General features: G+C 43.3%; 1 protein-coding gene across 1 annotated transcript; it reads right to left on the bottom strand.

Annotated features, from left to right (window-relative positions):
- Positions 1-721: 721 nt before the first annotated feature.
- On the bottom strand, positions 722-12,985 carry SRP9 (signal recognition particle 9). The gene is made up of 3 exons (XM_003130540.7): positions 12,779-12,985; positions 6,705-6,773; positions 722-1,910 (listed from the first exon to the last, which is right to left on the bottom strand). The coding sequence occupies exons 1-3, from the start codon at positions 12,848-12,850 to the stop codon at positions 1,791-1,793; spliced, it is 261 nt and encodes an 86-aa protein (XP_003130588.1). The 5' UTR covers positions 12,851-12,985; the 3' UTR covers positions 722-1,790.
- Between the last annotated feature and the right edge of the window lie 2,982 nt (positions 12,986-15,967).

Raw genomic sequence — 15,967 nt, 5'->3', positions numbered from 1 at the left:
GGATCCTGCGTTGCTGTGGCTCTGGTGTAGGCTGGTGGCTACAGCTCCGATTCAACCCCTAGCCTGGGAACCTCCATATGCCTCGGGAGCGGCCCAAGAACCAAGAAATAGCAACAACAACAACAACAACAAAAAAGACAAAAGACCAAAAAAAAAAAAAAAGGGGGGGGAAGATAAAAATGAGAAAGAAAAAGGCCCCAGTTATCCTATTAGAGAGGGGAAAGCACCCAAACCGGAAAAACCCTACACTATTTGATGTTACTTTTCTTAATCAAGAAATCAACCTGCCATTAACATACAACTCAGAGAAAATCAGGTAATAAAGTACCAAGAAACAAAATAAGTAAAATGTACATATAGCATCATCAGACTCACTTTAATCTAAATGAATATAGTATATCCCAGTCAAGAACGCAGTAATTCTTGAGACGTTAAAAACTTCAAAAGAGGGAGTTCCCAGGATGGCGCAGAGGAACGGAATCCAACTAGGAACCATGAGGTTGCGGGTTCAATCCATGGCCTCGCTCAGTGGGTTAAGGATCCAGTGTTGCCATGAGCTGTGGTGTAGGTCACAGACATGGCTCAGATCCCAAGTTGCTGTGGCGATGGTGTCAGCAGGCAGCTGCAGCTCCAATTAGACCCCTAGCCTGGGAACCTCCATATGCCAAGGGTGGGGCCCTAAAAAAACAAAACAAAAAGAAAAACTTCAAAAGAAACAATATATACTCACGTAATATTTTATTTACTAACCTCTCTGAAACACGTCAACATTCGTATGGCTAATGAAACTTTCCATGTTAAAACGCTGGTCAATAAAACAAATTCCTAACAAAAAATATTTTAATGTAGGAATCAACATGTGAACATTACATTTAGGTGGTAAAATTCAGGTTACAAATATAAGATAAATACCAAACAATCCCATACTTCCGGTTTACTGGAAAACATGAGTTGTGACAGTCACGCTTAACACCGTGGTTAAGTCATAAAGGGAGAATTGGGCAGGGGTGTCACAGAGGTATGCGAAGATTTAACAGTTCAAAAAATCCTTAGCCCTTTGAGAAAACATGGATGGCAAATATGTGGCAAATATTTCTGTAATATGGTGGTTTCATTCTGCTCATGCTTTTAAAGTAACTGCAGATCTTTCAGGGCACTGAAGACTAGATTCAAAATAAGTCTTTGCTCAACAAGTTAATGATGCCATGAATCCTTTATATTTAAAAATATAGTTTAAATTTGTAAAGTTTAAGGTAAAGCATACTTGTCCTAATAATTATTTTTAAATATAATTGAGACTATACTACTCTATATAATCAGGCATACATACTGTGAGCAATTAATTCCAGTTACTGTGTTTTACATCTGCTCGTCATCAACAGCACAAAGTTTGTTTCAGTCCAGCAAAATGGTTACACCTAATTTTCTTTTAAAGACAGATACCCTAAATTCAAGGAAGAATTGGCTTTTCTTGATATCTCATTTTCAAATTACTGATACAAACTTACCAGAGAAGTATTTATTTTGCCCAGCATCAAATCCTCTGCGAAAAGTTTCCAAGAGAGATGCATTTCTTGTTTAATTTCCAAAAATAAATAAAGGCTTTCTAACTGAAAGCACTTAACATTCCCAGCTCTCTAAAGTAAACATTAAAAAACAAAGTACAAAAAGTGATCTCTTGGCTTCTGAATAGCCCACTTAGTTACATAAAGTATTTTCTGTCCCAACACTTTCTGAAATTCAAAAGATATTTACTTCCCAAGGACAGGACAGTCTTCATTTCAAACCATTCAATCCGTTTCCATGGCAACACTGCGGGATTCCTTGGCTACCATAAGTCGCATTAGTTGACTGTGGAATTTCTCAATCTTCTTTACATCTTGAGCTTGGTCTGTTCTATACACCAAACACTGTCAGAAATTTTAAAAGCACACATTAACTAAGAAAGACTGGATTACCAATAATGTAGTATATGAATGAATGGGTAAAAAATTTGAGTCTTTCCCTACCACTGTTTTGCTTTATCTCCTCTGGAGGTCAGAATACTAAGGAAATTACATTTAAGTTTCCAAGCCCCCAGCAATTACATTCCTTAAGTTTAGCATTTTATAAGAATTTAAATGCCACTGCTACAGATAAAAAACCGAAATAAACTCTATCGTAAGCTTCGCAAAAATGACCAGATGAATGATATGTTTAAAGTTTTGCCTGTGGTCTGATGAGAGAATTCAAGACTGGAATTAGCTATTTTCTCCCTGGGATCTGGTCATAAGTGACTGAATAATAGTGAGAAAAGCATATAAGTGTTAGAATCCCATTCTCTATTTGTGAAATGGGAGGGGGATTTAATGATTTTGTTTGTTTGTTTGTTGCTTTATAGAGCTGTAGCCCTGCATAGGAAAGCTCCCCCAGGTTGGGGTCAAATTGGAGCTGTAGCTACCGGCCTACACCACAACCACAGCAATGAGGTATCCAAGCCATGTCTGCTATACCACAGCTCAAGACAGCGCTGGATCCTTAACCCACTGAGCAGGGCCAGGGATCAAACTGCATCCTCCTGGATACTAGTTGGGTTCTTAAACCGCTGAGCCACAAAAGGAATGCCTAATGATCATTTTTTTAAAAATCGGGAATCTCTTGCTTGCATCTGGTTCCTAGTTGAACCCCAATTTTCTAATATTATTTGTAATTTTAAAACCAAGTTAAATTCTTCCTTGCTATAAATTCAATTCTTCATCAGATACTTAGATCTGCTTATCATTGGCCATAAAGCCATTTGTTCAAGAATCTTCAAAATTATCAAATTTAAGGTAGCAGTCTTTCTAATTTTGTAACACAGATCCATTTTCCTTTAGCCCCTCTCGAAGACTCACATGAGTTTTAAACAATGAGAACTTCATGATCCTGCAATAATATTCACCAATTTAAGTAATCTGGAGTTCAATCTCACTATATCCAACTGATCTGAATTCCTAGAGCCTTTAAATCAGTTACCTACAAAGTCTTACCTACACATTGTACAAATCTGTCCAACAATCTTGTAAAATGGCCACAGTAATTGCCACCATTTCAATGTTAGTATTTGTACTACAGGAGAACATATAATTTCTCACTACAGTCTGACATAGAAAGATTTTAGGTCCATAGAAAACAACAGTATAAATCAACCGTGGGGTTAGAAAAAAAATGATGCGTAAATGGGAGTATAACAAAGTCAAAGCTCCATGATAATAACAACAAAGTCTAAGTTGAGTTTTCTGAAGGAGTTATTAGCTATTACAATGAATTACTGAGGAAAGTATACACTCATTAGAAAATAAGATTTTTACGCTGGAGTTGATTCATATATTTACTATTTAAGAGGATGAGTTTGACTGTAACTTGGTCACTTCTAGACACGGACTAATTCTTAGTTTGTCCTTTTTTTTAACGTCTTTTTGTCTTTTCTAGGGCCACTCCCTCGGCATATGGAGATTCCCAGGCTAGGGGTCCAATCAGAGCTGTAGCCACCAGCCTACGCCACAGCCACAGCAATGCGGGATCCGAGCCACGTCTGCAACCTACACCACAGTTCACAGCAATGCTGGATCCTTAACCCACTGAGCAAGGCCAGGGACCAAACCGGCAACCTCATGGTTCCTAGTCAGATTCGTTAACCACTGTGCCACGACGGGAACTCCTTTTTTTTTTTTTTTTTTGAGGGCTGCACTAGTGGCATGTGGAGGTTCCCAAGTTAGGGGTTGAACTGGAGCTGCAGTCACCATCTTAAACACAGCCAGAGCAATTCAGGATCTGAGCCGCATCTGCGAACTACACCACAGCTCATGGCAATGCTGGATCCTTAACCCACTGAGTGAGACGAGGGATTGAACCTGAGTCCTCATGGATAGCAATCAGGTTCGTTAACCACTGAGCCATGACGGGAACTCCTAATTCTCAGAAGTTTTAAGAAAGGAAACAAAAAGTATTTTTATATTTAGATCTTGTCACAGGAATTGTCAATGTTAAATAAATATTGCTTACCATGGAGTCGTAACTATATTTAATCGCTACCAGAGGCAAAAAGTCATCATTTGGAGATAAAGTCTTTTGTACTGAATTCAATTCTGCATTTTCCTCTATTTTTAAAGCCGGACATGGCAGTTTCTCTAGAGTAGATATTACCTATCCACTCAGTGGTAATCAAGATTCAAGCACATATTCATTAAATCTAGCACCAGGGCTAGGTACTTTCACGTATCTCCTTTCCTTTCCCCAACAAGCCTACTAGGTAAGCAGACCATCACCATGGCACTTTATGGATGAGAACACTGAGGGCCCCCAAAACCAAGGTTTTGGCCTGACCTTTTCCATGGCTGAAATGCTGGTAGATGGCTAAGCTAGGATTCAAATCTCCTGGATCTAAGTTTGGCATACCTCAGCTCAACTGACTCTTCCATTTGCACAGTTACGTCACCAAACTCAATCAGTTCTTGGAAGACAGTAATCATTAAAAGATCTGACTTCATAGAACCTCACAATGGAACCATGAGCACAAATACAGTAAAATATATGACCAAATACAAACAGTTATTTCTAAAATCACTATGATGTTTTAAAAAGAATTAATCTTTTAAGAAAAATGTTTGCTAAGTACCGCCTGGGTTAGGATACTAGTCACTGCAAATACAGGTAAGAAAAATCTTTATTGCTTTGAAGTTCAAAATCTATTAAAAGTCGAACATGATAAAACAACTGTGATACAGCACAAAAAGAGGCAGAAATAAAAGCAAGAGATGAAGCAATCCTTTTGAGCTGGGTTTTGAAAGATAAGCAGCAGCCTTGCCACACTGGGGCAGGGGTGGAATTCAATACTGCAAAGATGGAAACAGATGGCTCAAAAGCTCTGAGCCTAAGACAGCATGGCACATGAAAGCAGCCCTTGGAGTGCCCATTGTGGCGAAGTGGAAACGAATCTGACTGGTACCCATGAGGTTGTGGGTTCGATCCGTGGCCTCGCTCAGTGGGTTGGGGATCTGGCGTTGCCCTGAGCTGTGATGTAGGTTGCAGACGAGGCTCAGATCTGGCACTGCTGTGGCTGTGGCTATGGCTGTGGCCAGCAGCTGTAGCTTGGATTCGACCCCTAGCCGGGAACTTCCATATGCCATGGGTGGGGCCCTAAACAGCAAAAACAACAATAACAACAACAACAACAAAGGGGGTGGGGGTGGGGAGGGGGAGAGCCCTTAAGTTAACACAGAAAAGATAGAGATAAGAGGAGCTGTGTGGGTGACGTTTACATTATGAGTGATGAGGTGACAGTTAAGATTTTAAGCAGGGTAACAACATGTGCGGTTTTTAGGAGTGCCTGCGGCAGCACAGCAAGTTAAAGACCTGGCGTTGTCTCTGTGGTGGCTCAGACTCAATCCCTGGCCCAGTCCGCTGTAAGATCCAGCACTGCTGCAGGTGTGGTGTAGCCTGCAGCTGTATCATTTTGATCCCTGGCCCGGGAACTTCCATATTCCATGATGCAGCCAAAAAAAAAAAAAAAAAAAAAAAATTACCGCATTTTTAGAAATCACTCCAGCAGGGCAGCAGCATAGGGCAACTACATGACTACCTGGAAGCAGGGACACAGAGACTATTCTACAAGTCCAGGCAACTGACGGTGAACCCCTAACGTTAAGAAGTTAGCAACGAAGATGGAGTGTTCATGACAGGAAATGAGAGGGAGCTTGAATCAATAATTCACAAATGCCCAGCAAAGTATGGGGAACTTAGAGAGTGAAAATATAAGTTCTTTCAAATGAAGGAGTAGTAGATGTGAGAATGAGGGAAAGGAAGGGACCAAAATCAATCCTCACTTCTCTGAGCAGGTAGATGACAGTGCAATTAAAGCGAGGAAACAGGAGGAGCCAGTCTGACAAGAGATGGTGAGTTCCATTCTAGGCTAATGTTAAGGAAGAATGTGCAACCTGGAGCTGGTCACGAAGCCAGAAGACACATACGAGGTACACATACAAAATGAGAAATAGACCCAGAAACAGGCAGTGCTGGACTTAATGGACTGGTCCAGAAGTGGTATGAAAAGATCAAGGAAAGAATTCTGAAGAAGTCAATGTTTATGGGGGCACATTGGTGAAATAATTAACAAAGAAACAGAAACAGAAAAAACAAGATAAAATGGAGCCACATATGCCAAAATAATAATTTCTATAAGAAGTGGTTTCCTGTATCGAAAACAGCCAGGGGGATGTGAGCTGCCGAGACAACTGGGTTTGAAAATAGGGGCTGCTGCTGAGCTCTTACCAAGAGCAGTTTTGTGGACAACATTATGTAGAAAGCAGATGGCAGGAGTGAGAAATGAATGAGCGTGAGCACATGACCAGGGTGAGCACAAGAGAAATACATTACAGAGCCTAGAACTGGTGTTCAACACCACCATCTACTTCTCACACGCCTGAGGAAAACTTTCCCCCCTTACACCCACTTTTGGTCTCTACGCTCCTCTTGCTTGGGGTCTCAAGAGAGCAGTCATTAAACCACATCTGACACACTGCATTAATGAAGCAAGCTGAATTATCTTCCCAAGGGCCTATAGGGAATGAAATGCCAAATAAGTATCCTCATGGGTGATCTGCACAAATCCTAGGTAAATAGCTTCAAACAAATGGTTAACTCAAACAAATCTGAAAGGTATGCAACAAATAAAAACATATACTTACAACTAAGTCATCTGTTACTTTAATACACAAACTCCCATCAGAATGCCTATATTTGAGAACCACACGTGCCTGAAATAAAAATACATATTTAGAAACAGTGAAGTCAGAAGACATTTCTCATACATAATTTAGTATTCAGGTGGGCTAAAACAAATCCTTTTAGAATTAATAGTAAAAGCATCTAAAGGCACCTTGATTGTAAACTTATCATTACTGAAATGGAAAACAGCATTTTGTTCATTCCTCTTGCTACAATTTATTATTTTTTAAAGACTTAAAAAGACACATACAGAGTTCCCGTCGTGGTGCAGCGGAAACGAATCCAACTAGGAACCATGAGGTTGTGGGTTCGATCCCTGGCCTCGCTCAGTGGGTTAAGGGTCCAGCATTGCTGTGACCTGTGGTGGAGGTTGAAGATGCGGCTCGGATCTGGTGTTGCTGTGGCTGTGGTGTAAGCCAGCAGCTGCAGCTCAGATGAGCCCCCTAGCCTGGGACCCTCCATAAGCCGTGGGTGTGGCCCTAAAAAGGATAAAAAACAAACAAAAAAAACATAAAAAAAAGACACATACATATCAAAGGAATGTCCGTGAGGCTCTCAAGATGGTTTGGCATATCCTGCCAGTAAGAATATATGTTGAGGGCTGTTCACAGCACACCACCTCAAAGTACACCACTTTGGCATAAGGATCTGCCTTGCGCTCAAGGCGATTAGCTTTCTGGCCAAAAGCAGGACATAAATTAACCTTTGTAAAGGTGATGTAAATTTCCAACTCTAATTCCCTCTCCCCTGTAACAGACTACAAGGTTTGTTCGAAACAAACTTTACAATAAATAACTTTTCTTTTGCTTTTTAGGGCCACACCTGAGGCATATGGAGGTTCCCAAGCTAGTGGTCTAATCGGAGCTACAGCTGCCAGCCTACGCTACAGCCACAGCAATTCAGGACCCGAGCTGCAACCGTGACCTACACCATAGCTCATGGCAACGCCAGATTCTTAACCCTTAACCCACTGAGTGAAGCCAGGGATTGAACCCGCAACGTCATAGTTCCTATCAGATTCATTTCCACTGCATCACGACAGGAACTCCTACAATAAAATTTCCTATCCATTTCTTAGTCTCTGTCTCACAACTCACCCCCTTCCCAGAAGCTCCAATTCCCTTTCCTTTGTCCAACCCTTTTTCTCCCACTCTATCATCCTTTGTTAAGATGGTATATGGTCCCCAAATCCCTCAAGTCACATTTCTTTGTGAACCTCTGTGCTATGTAATTTTTTTTCACTTGTTAATCTGTCTTTTGTCAGTTTAATCTGCAGAGCCCCAGTTATTAAACCTAAGAGAGTAAAGGAGAAAATTTTTTCTCCCCCACAATACCACAGAGGACTGATAGGAGGAAAAGGGGAGAAAGGAGCATAAATGGCTAAGTTCAAATCCACCCCCCAGGAAAAAAGCACTGCAGTTGCAGTTCATGCTTCCCATTTTCCCATGGGTCTCAGGAGGTCGACTCAGACTAAACCACTCAGCAAAATCACATCTTTATCACAATGGTACAATGCACTATTACATAAAAGCAGAATTCTGTTCAGAAAAGAAGTCTCCATCAACAACCTTCCAAATCAAAACAACTCCTATACTGAGTACCATGCTACACAGCACTTGCCGTTCAGTATTCTAAAGTCAGGAAGCCAAGAAAATGATTTGGATATTAGCATATTCCAATAAGAGACATCTCCCATAGTCTATAAATTCCATAAACATTGGGGTTTTTTTCTATTTATGGCTGCATCTGTGGCATATGGAAGTTCCCCAGCAAGGAGTTGAATTGGAGCTGCAACTTCGGCCTACATGCAGCCACTGCAGGGCTGGAACAGCTGCATCTGCGACCTGCTTTCAGCAATGCAGAATCCTTAACCCACTGATAGAGGTTAGGGATCAAACCTGCACCCTCAGAGACAATGTCGAGTTAACTTGCTGAGCCACAAAAGAAACTCCCATGAACACTGTTTTTCTTTCTTTAAATGATGTATTCAAAACAGTGTACTGCAGCAGAGTCAAGCTTTTTGCTCACCAAAATAAATAACTTGTTTAGGTTTAGCTAGCTGTTTTAAAAAGTGCTAAGTATGGAGTTCCCACCGTGGTGCAGTGGAAATGAATCCGACTAGGAACCATGAGGTTGTGGGTTAAGGATCCGGCGTTGCTGTGAGCTGTGGTGCAGGTCGCAGACTCGACTTGGATCTGGCATTGCTGTGGCTCTGGTTAGACCCCTAGCCTGGGACCTCCATATGCCAAGGGTGCTGTCCTCAAAAAAAAAAAAAAAAGTGCTAAGTATCTATAAGCCAAAACAGGAACATAATTTTAAAATGGTTACAATGTAGCACAGGAGCCTCCCTAAGACAATTCTGGAAACTAGACAAAAAGGGCTAGTAGAGCTCTTCCTACAGCTTTTCCCATAATACTCTCTGCTCTTCTGGGTCTGTCCCCCTCCACCAAAAAAGTCATACCGGAGTTCCCGTCGTGGCGCAGTGGTTAACGAATCCGACTAGGAACCATGAGGTTGCAGGTTCGATCCCTGCCCTTGCTCAGTGGGTTAACGATGCGGCGTTTTCGTGAGCTGTGGTGTGGGTCACAGACGCGGCTAGGATCTGGTGTTGCTGTGGCTCTGGCGTAGGCCTGTGGCTACAGCTCTGATTGGACCCCTAGCCTGGGAACCTCCATATGCTGTGGGAGCGGCCCAAGAAACAGCAAGAAGACAAAAAAAAAAAAAAAAAAAAAAAAAGTCATACCATCCTGAGATTTGACTTGATGAGGGAGGAAAGAGAACTCACCAAGCACTTAATATATAAATAATGACAACTGGGTTAACTATCTTCAGACTGAATCTATTTGAGCTATTCAATTCAGTTTTATGTATTTAAATTCAGTCCTCCAGAAACAAAAGGAAACTGAAACTTAAAAATATGCTAAGCATGACAACTATGTCAAGTTGTCATACCATGTCAGATGCCACCAAGAAAGAAATAGATCAAGGTTCCTGCTTTCTTAGGAACTTTTGAGTTCAATCAGCCAAAACAATCAAAATACAAGACAACATGAATTAAGTCCTATAAGGGCATGCATGTATAGGTAAAACATTAAAAGAGAAAAGTAATTTAGGCTGGAGGAAGGGGAAGCATAAAGAGACTTTGTGGAGATGGTTTGAGAAATGCATTTTTTTGTCTTCTTTTAGGGAAGAAGGTAGGAGAAAGGTTGAAGAAGTGGTCTGAATGAAGATATGATGCATTCTGTAGCTTCATGAGAATAGAGCTGAGGATGGTGGAAACAGTGGGAGGTAAGACCAACAACACTGGAGAGAGGGTCAGACTGGGGACCAGGAGTCCAGATTTTAATTATAAAGCAGGAAACTGAGAACCCAATTTGTGTGTTTTAGACAGCTGTTGCTATGAGAGTGAAGGGATTTCATTTCTTTTTATTTATTTATTTATTTTTTTTGGGGTCTTTTTGCCATTTCTTGGGCCGCTCCTGCGGCATATGGAGGTTCCCAGGCTAGGGGTTGAATCGCAGCTACAGCCACCGGCCTACACCAGAGCCACAGCAACGCGGGATCCAAGCCGCGTCTGCGACCTACACCACAGCTCACGGCAACGCCGGATTGTTAACCCACTGAGCAAGGGCAGGGATCGAACCCGCAACCTCATGGTTCCCAGTCAGATTCGTTAACCACTGCGCCACCATGGGAACTCCTCTTTTTAATTTTTTTTTTTTTTGTCTTTGTCTTTTCAGGGCCGCACCTGCAGCATATGGAGGTTCCCAGGCTAGGGGTCGAATCAGAGCTGTAGCTGACGGCCTACACCACAGCCACAGCCATGCCAGACCCGAGCTGAGTCTGTGACCTACACCATAGCTCACGGCAACGCCAGATCCTTAACCCACTGAGCAAGGCCAGGGATTGAACCCACAACCTCATGGTTCCTAGTCGGATTCGTTAACCACTGACCTACGATGGGAAGTCCATGAAGAAGAGATTTTTAAAATAGGCAGCCAGACTGACTAAGAGATTATTTCATGGTCCAACAATAAAATCATCTTCAATTAGAGCAGATGCAAGAGAGAATGGTAAAAGGTGATGGATATAACCAACAGGGACAGAAGACAGAGTTCTGTAAATTAGACTGTAATGAGTTCTGACAAAATTTCTTTTCTTCTTTGGTCCCAGAAGTATGGACTGGTAGAAAGAGCATGGACGTGGGGTTTAGAGACATGGGTTCAAATTTTAGCTTAATCTTTTAGAGACTAGGCAAATCATTTAATGCATCTTAAGGATGTTTATTCCTCTACCTCAAGAGATTGTCTTAACTGTTCACATAAACTATATGAGTAAACATACATAAAACTCCTGTCACAGAGCAGGTTCTCAATAAAACTGTCGGTCAAGCTCCCTCTCCCCACACAACCCCTCACCCTCCTATCAAAAAAAATCAGCCGGAGTTCCCGTCGTGGCGCAGTGGTTAACGAATCCGACTAGGAACCATGAGGTTGCGGGTTCGGTCCCTGCCCTTGCTCAGTGGGTTAACGATCCGGTGTTGCCGTGAGCTGTGGTGTAGGTTGCAGACGCGGCTCGGATCCCGCGTTGCTGTGGCTCTGGCGTAGGCCGGTGGCTACAGCTCCGATTCAACCCCTAGCCTGGGAACCTCCATATGCCGCAGGAGCGGCCCAAGAAATAGCAACAACAACAACAAAAAGACAAAAGACAAAAAAAAAAAAAAAAAAAAAAAAAAATCAGCCAAAAACCAGTGGAAGGATATTATGAGGAGGCATAAATTTTTTGGCCACTGGGATTTTCTGAATGGATAAAGAGCCCAAAGGTTCCCTGCCTATACTAGGCTTTATTCTCAGCAATGCTCTGTAATTACCATTTGATTTTCATTTTCCCTGCCATTATGACCACATTCTTAAAATGATTCCTCTCGATGTGAATTTGTATGTTCTTTACTATCTTTTCAAATATTTTCAGTTTACACTGGGTACTTCTGGACAAAAATCTTGTACTGTCCTCATGGTACACTGCTTGAACAAAGAAACAAACGGCCCTATGAGCAAAGGAAATCAACCAAATGGAGGAACTAGAAATTGTGTCATAAACAAAGTACTCAATTTCAATAATATCTAACTCATTTCATCATTTATTATTACATCATTTTATTGCAAAGAATGGAACTAAGAATGTTTTATAGCACCTGTTACTTACCTAGGTCTAAAAAGCAAACAAGATTTTTAATTGAGGAGCGGCTTCAACTAGCATTTAGATGATAATAAAACTCAACAGGAAGAAAAATCAGGACCCAAATGCTAAACTGTCCGTCTTGTGACGTCTTTGCTCTTTAATAATAAGCAAACCTCTGGGATCCGCTTACTTTTTGGTGGGGGCCATGAATTACAGGGATCCTTGAACCTCCCAGTTATTTACAAACATTTACGTATAAGTGCACTTTTCTGAGGAAAGCGTGCAAGCATTCTCATGTTCTCACGAGGGCACTGACTTCCAAAAAATTTAGAGCCTCTTAAAAAAAAATTTATTACAGTTGATTTACAATATTCTGTCAATTTCTGCTGTACAGCAAAGTGACCTACAGCCGCCTTTCTAAGGGCTATAGACACCTCCAAATTGAGGTCTTTCAACAACTTCTCTGCTGTCGCAAAAAAACATCACCGTTTTTTCTTATACGAGGTGATACCGGAAAAGGGCACTAAGACACTAAGGGACAGAAGGTTGAACCAGTAGGGGGAGGAGCCCCGCCCTTAGAGACACGTAAACCTGCGACCATCGAGGTTAAGTTCAGGGATTTCGGGCGGCGTCTTCCTAAAAGCCCTGAAATGACCCCTGATTTTGCCGGTTTCCGGGCTTCCTGGGGGCGTTAATAAGGGAGGAGACGGAAGAAACAATCACACTTGGCGGGGTCCGTCTCTCCTCACTCTCAGCACCTCCTAAGTAGCTGGAGAAGCTCCGGAGGCCGAGCGGCGGGGAAAAAAGCCATCCTGACCCAGAGACAGATGCACAGACCCCGCCAGCGATTTACCTTCATGGGGTCAGCGAGGTAGAGTTTCTCGGCCGCGCGGCTGAACTCCTCCCAAGTCTGGTACTGCGGCATCGTGGGTCCGCGGGGGCACAGTTGACACGCACCGCTGAAGACCCGAGGCGCGGCTATACTCCGTGGCCCACCTACCTCCCTGCCTCCCGCAGCCACTCACCGAGGCAGGGGCCCAACCGCTCAAAGATGGTGGCCCCTCCTCGCACCAACGCCTCGCTCCATTGGGCGGTCCGGACTGCCCTCGCCCAATGGGAAGGAGGGATATTGCCCAGGAGGAGGCGGAGCCCCGAGCATACGGCTCTGAGAGCTGGCCCCGAGGAGTTGAGAGCAGAGCGATGACGGAGGCCACCACAGCGCCCTCTATAGGACTGGAGGAGCAGTGGGAGGGTCTGTCCCGCAGTCTTTTGGGCTGACCAGCTCTTCTAAAGCCCAGGTTCCTTCTGCAAAGATTGAGCGGCTCAGTGAAAAGCGCTGGAGCTGCAAAAACGAAGATGATAGGGTGCAGCTGTCACACCTACAGCTTAGTAAAAGGGAAATGAGACATAAGCACAAGAATGCAGCCAAAGACTTTATATGATAGACATTTGTTTCGGGACATCGGAACACAAAGGAAGGATGATCACGTGTGGGTGGAGGGATCGCTAATGATGTTGGTGCAGGCTGAATCTTGATAAACATGGTGGATGTTCTATAACAGGTAGTCCAGGCCGGCCAAGACATCTAGGCCCGTTTGAGGTTTGTAGAGTATTTAATGTGAGGAGTGTTTGCGGGGTGGGGGAAGGGAAGAATCAATGGAAGGAATCATGTCGTCACTTAAGCCAGGAGAAGAAATTTGAACTCTGTTCTCTAAGTAATGGAGTGATCAGAAGGGTGTTTTTCCTTAATCAAGTTTATTGAAGTATATTTTATGTAATAAAACATACTAATTTTAAGCATATAGGCTGATGCATTTTTGAAAAATATATTTATATATTCCCATTGGGTATATGCCTATATGTCATAATCAAGATACAGAACATCTCTTCATCTCCAGAAAGCTCCCTTATGCTTCTTTATATTCAATCCCACCACCCTCACAGCTGCCCCCACTCACTGATCTGCTTTCTGCTACCATAGATTAGTTTTCCTGTCCATGGAAGGGCTTTAAGCAGATTTGCATTTTATCCGGCTCTGGCTGCACACAAAGACTGAGGTGAAGTGGTGCAAGCCTGGAGGCAAGGAGACCTCCTAAGATGCTCATGCAATAATATAGGCAAAAAGAGGAGGAGTTCCCAGTGTGGCTCAGTGGAAATCTGACTAACATCCATTAGGACACAGCTTCAATTCCTGGCCTTGTTCAGTGGGTTAAGGATCTGGCATTGCCATGAGCTGTGGTGTAGGCCAGCAGCTACAGGAACCTCCATATGCCATGGGTGTGTCCCTAAAAAGAAATAATAATAATAATAATACAGACTTAAGAGCTGTGGATCTGAATTAAGGCACTAGTTTAGGAATGGAGAAGAGGATGCCGTTTTGAGATTTATGTCATGAATGATGTGGGGTACACAGGTGAGGAAAGAGTAGAATGCCTCTCAGGCCAGGGAAGGTGGGGAGGCCATTGACTGATACAGGGGAAAAGGAAGAACAGGTTTGGGGGAGATTGGGGAGGACAATGAGTTCTGTTCTGGATGTGATGAGTTTGAAGTATCCTTGGGCTATCGAGGTGCAGATGTCTGGTAGCTTAGCTGGGTATCTCCAGGAGTGGTACGAAGCAGGCATCATCAGCAGATAGGGCTCGGTTGAGCCTTACCTGGGGAGAGGACACAGCAGTAGAAGACCAGGGACAAACCCTGGGAAACAACCACATGTACAAAGGGTCGGAGAGGGATTCACAAAGGAGGCAGTGGGGGAGGAGATCAGGCGTGTCTGGGAAGTGGTTGGAGGAGAGGGTTCTGCGGAGGGACCAGTCAGGGGTGTCAGATGGCACAGCTATGAAGAGAACTGAGTCCATTGAGGAGTTCCGATCGTGGCTCAGTGGTGACAAACCCGATGAGTGTCCATGAGTTCTCAGGTTCGATCCCTGGCCTCGATCAGTGAGTTCAGGATCCAGCATTGCCATGCTGCTGTGGCTGTGGTGTAGACCTGCAGCTGCAGCTCCAATTTGACCGCTAGCCTGGGAACTTCCATATGCTGCAGGTACTGCCCTAAAAAGCAAAAATAAATAAATAAATAAATAAATGAGTCCATTAATTGTTGTCATTGAGGGGTCACTGGTGACCTCAGCCAGAGAACCGTGGTCAGACTGGGGTTTGTGTGGAACTAATTGAAAGAGGCTGAAGGGGTGGAAGAGTAAAGGCAGCTTTTTTCTACTTTTCCTTTTTTTTTTTTGTCTTTTCAGGGCTGCACCCATAGCACATGGAGGTTCCCAGGCTAGGGGTCCAATGCTGGATCCTTAACCCACTGAACAAGGCCAGGGATCCAACCCGACACCTCGTGGTTCCTAGTCGGATTTGTTTCCGCTGCGCCACGACAAAAACTTCCGTTTCTTTATAAGAGCTTAACCACCAGCAGAAAAGGTGGTAAGAAAATGGTCCAAAGACACTGATAAAAAGAGCGTTTTTTTGGTTTTTGGTTTTATCAGAGCTGCAGCTCCCGGCCTACACCACAGCCACAGCAACATGGGAACTGAGCCAAGTCTGTGACCTACACCACAGCTCATGGCAATGCTGGATCCTAAACCCACTGAGCGAGGCCAGGGATCAAACCTGCGTCCTCACGGATACTAATCAGGTTCTTACCCACTGAGCCACAATGGGAACTCCCTCCGGTGCATTCTTCAAACTAGGTTATTCTTTCCAGCTGTGGAAAAATGGCTTCTGAAAGGCTGTGTCCTTTATAAATCGCTCACACTTGCACTGTGTCAGAAAAGAAAAACTCCTTTCACTCCCAGTGTGGAGGAGCACAGCCTCTGACCTTCTGTGGTTACCCTTTTGGCTTCGTTTTGACACACGTGTCTCATTTGAGCATAACAACCCAGTGAGGGTAACCCATGGGCCCTTATCACAATTCTAGGAATCTGAAAGCTCTGAAAACAAGAGTATCTCCATAAATCCTGTGGTGGAAAACTTTTGACCTGACCCCTCCTAAGGCTATTTGTAGTCTTTTTTTTTTTTTTTTGTCTTTCTAGGGCTGCACCCA

This window comes from Sus scrofa, chromosome 10, assembly GCF_054392235.1.
Source record: "Sus scrofa isolate SSC_HxYL_T2T_F1_AM1 chromosome 10, Sscrofa_HxYL_maternal_Yorkshire_Landrace_v2.0, whole genome shotgun sequence".
Classification (NCBI taxonomy): Eukaryota; Metazoa; Chordata; class Mammalia; order Artiodactyla; family Suidae; genus Sus; species Sus scrofa.
This window is presented reverse-complemented; position numbering and strand designations above follow the sequence as displayed.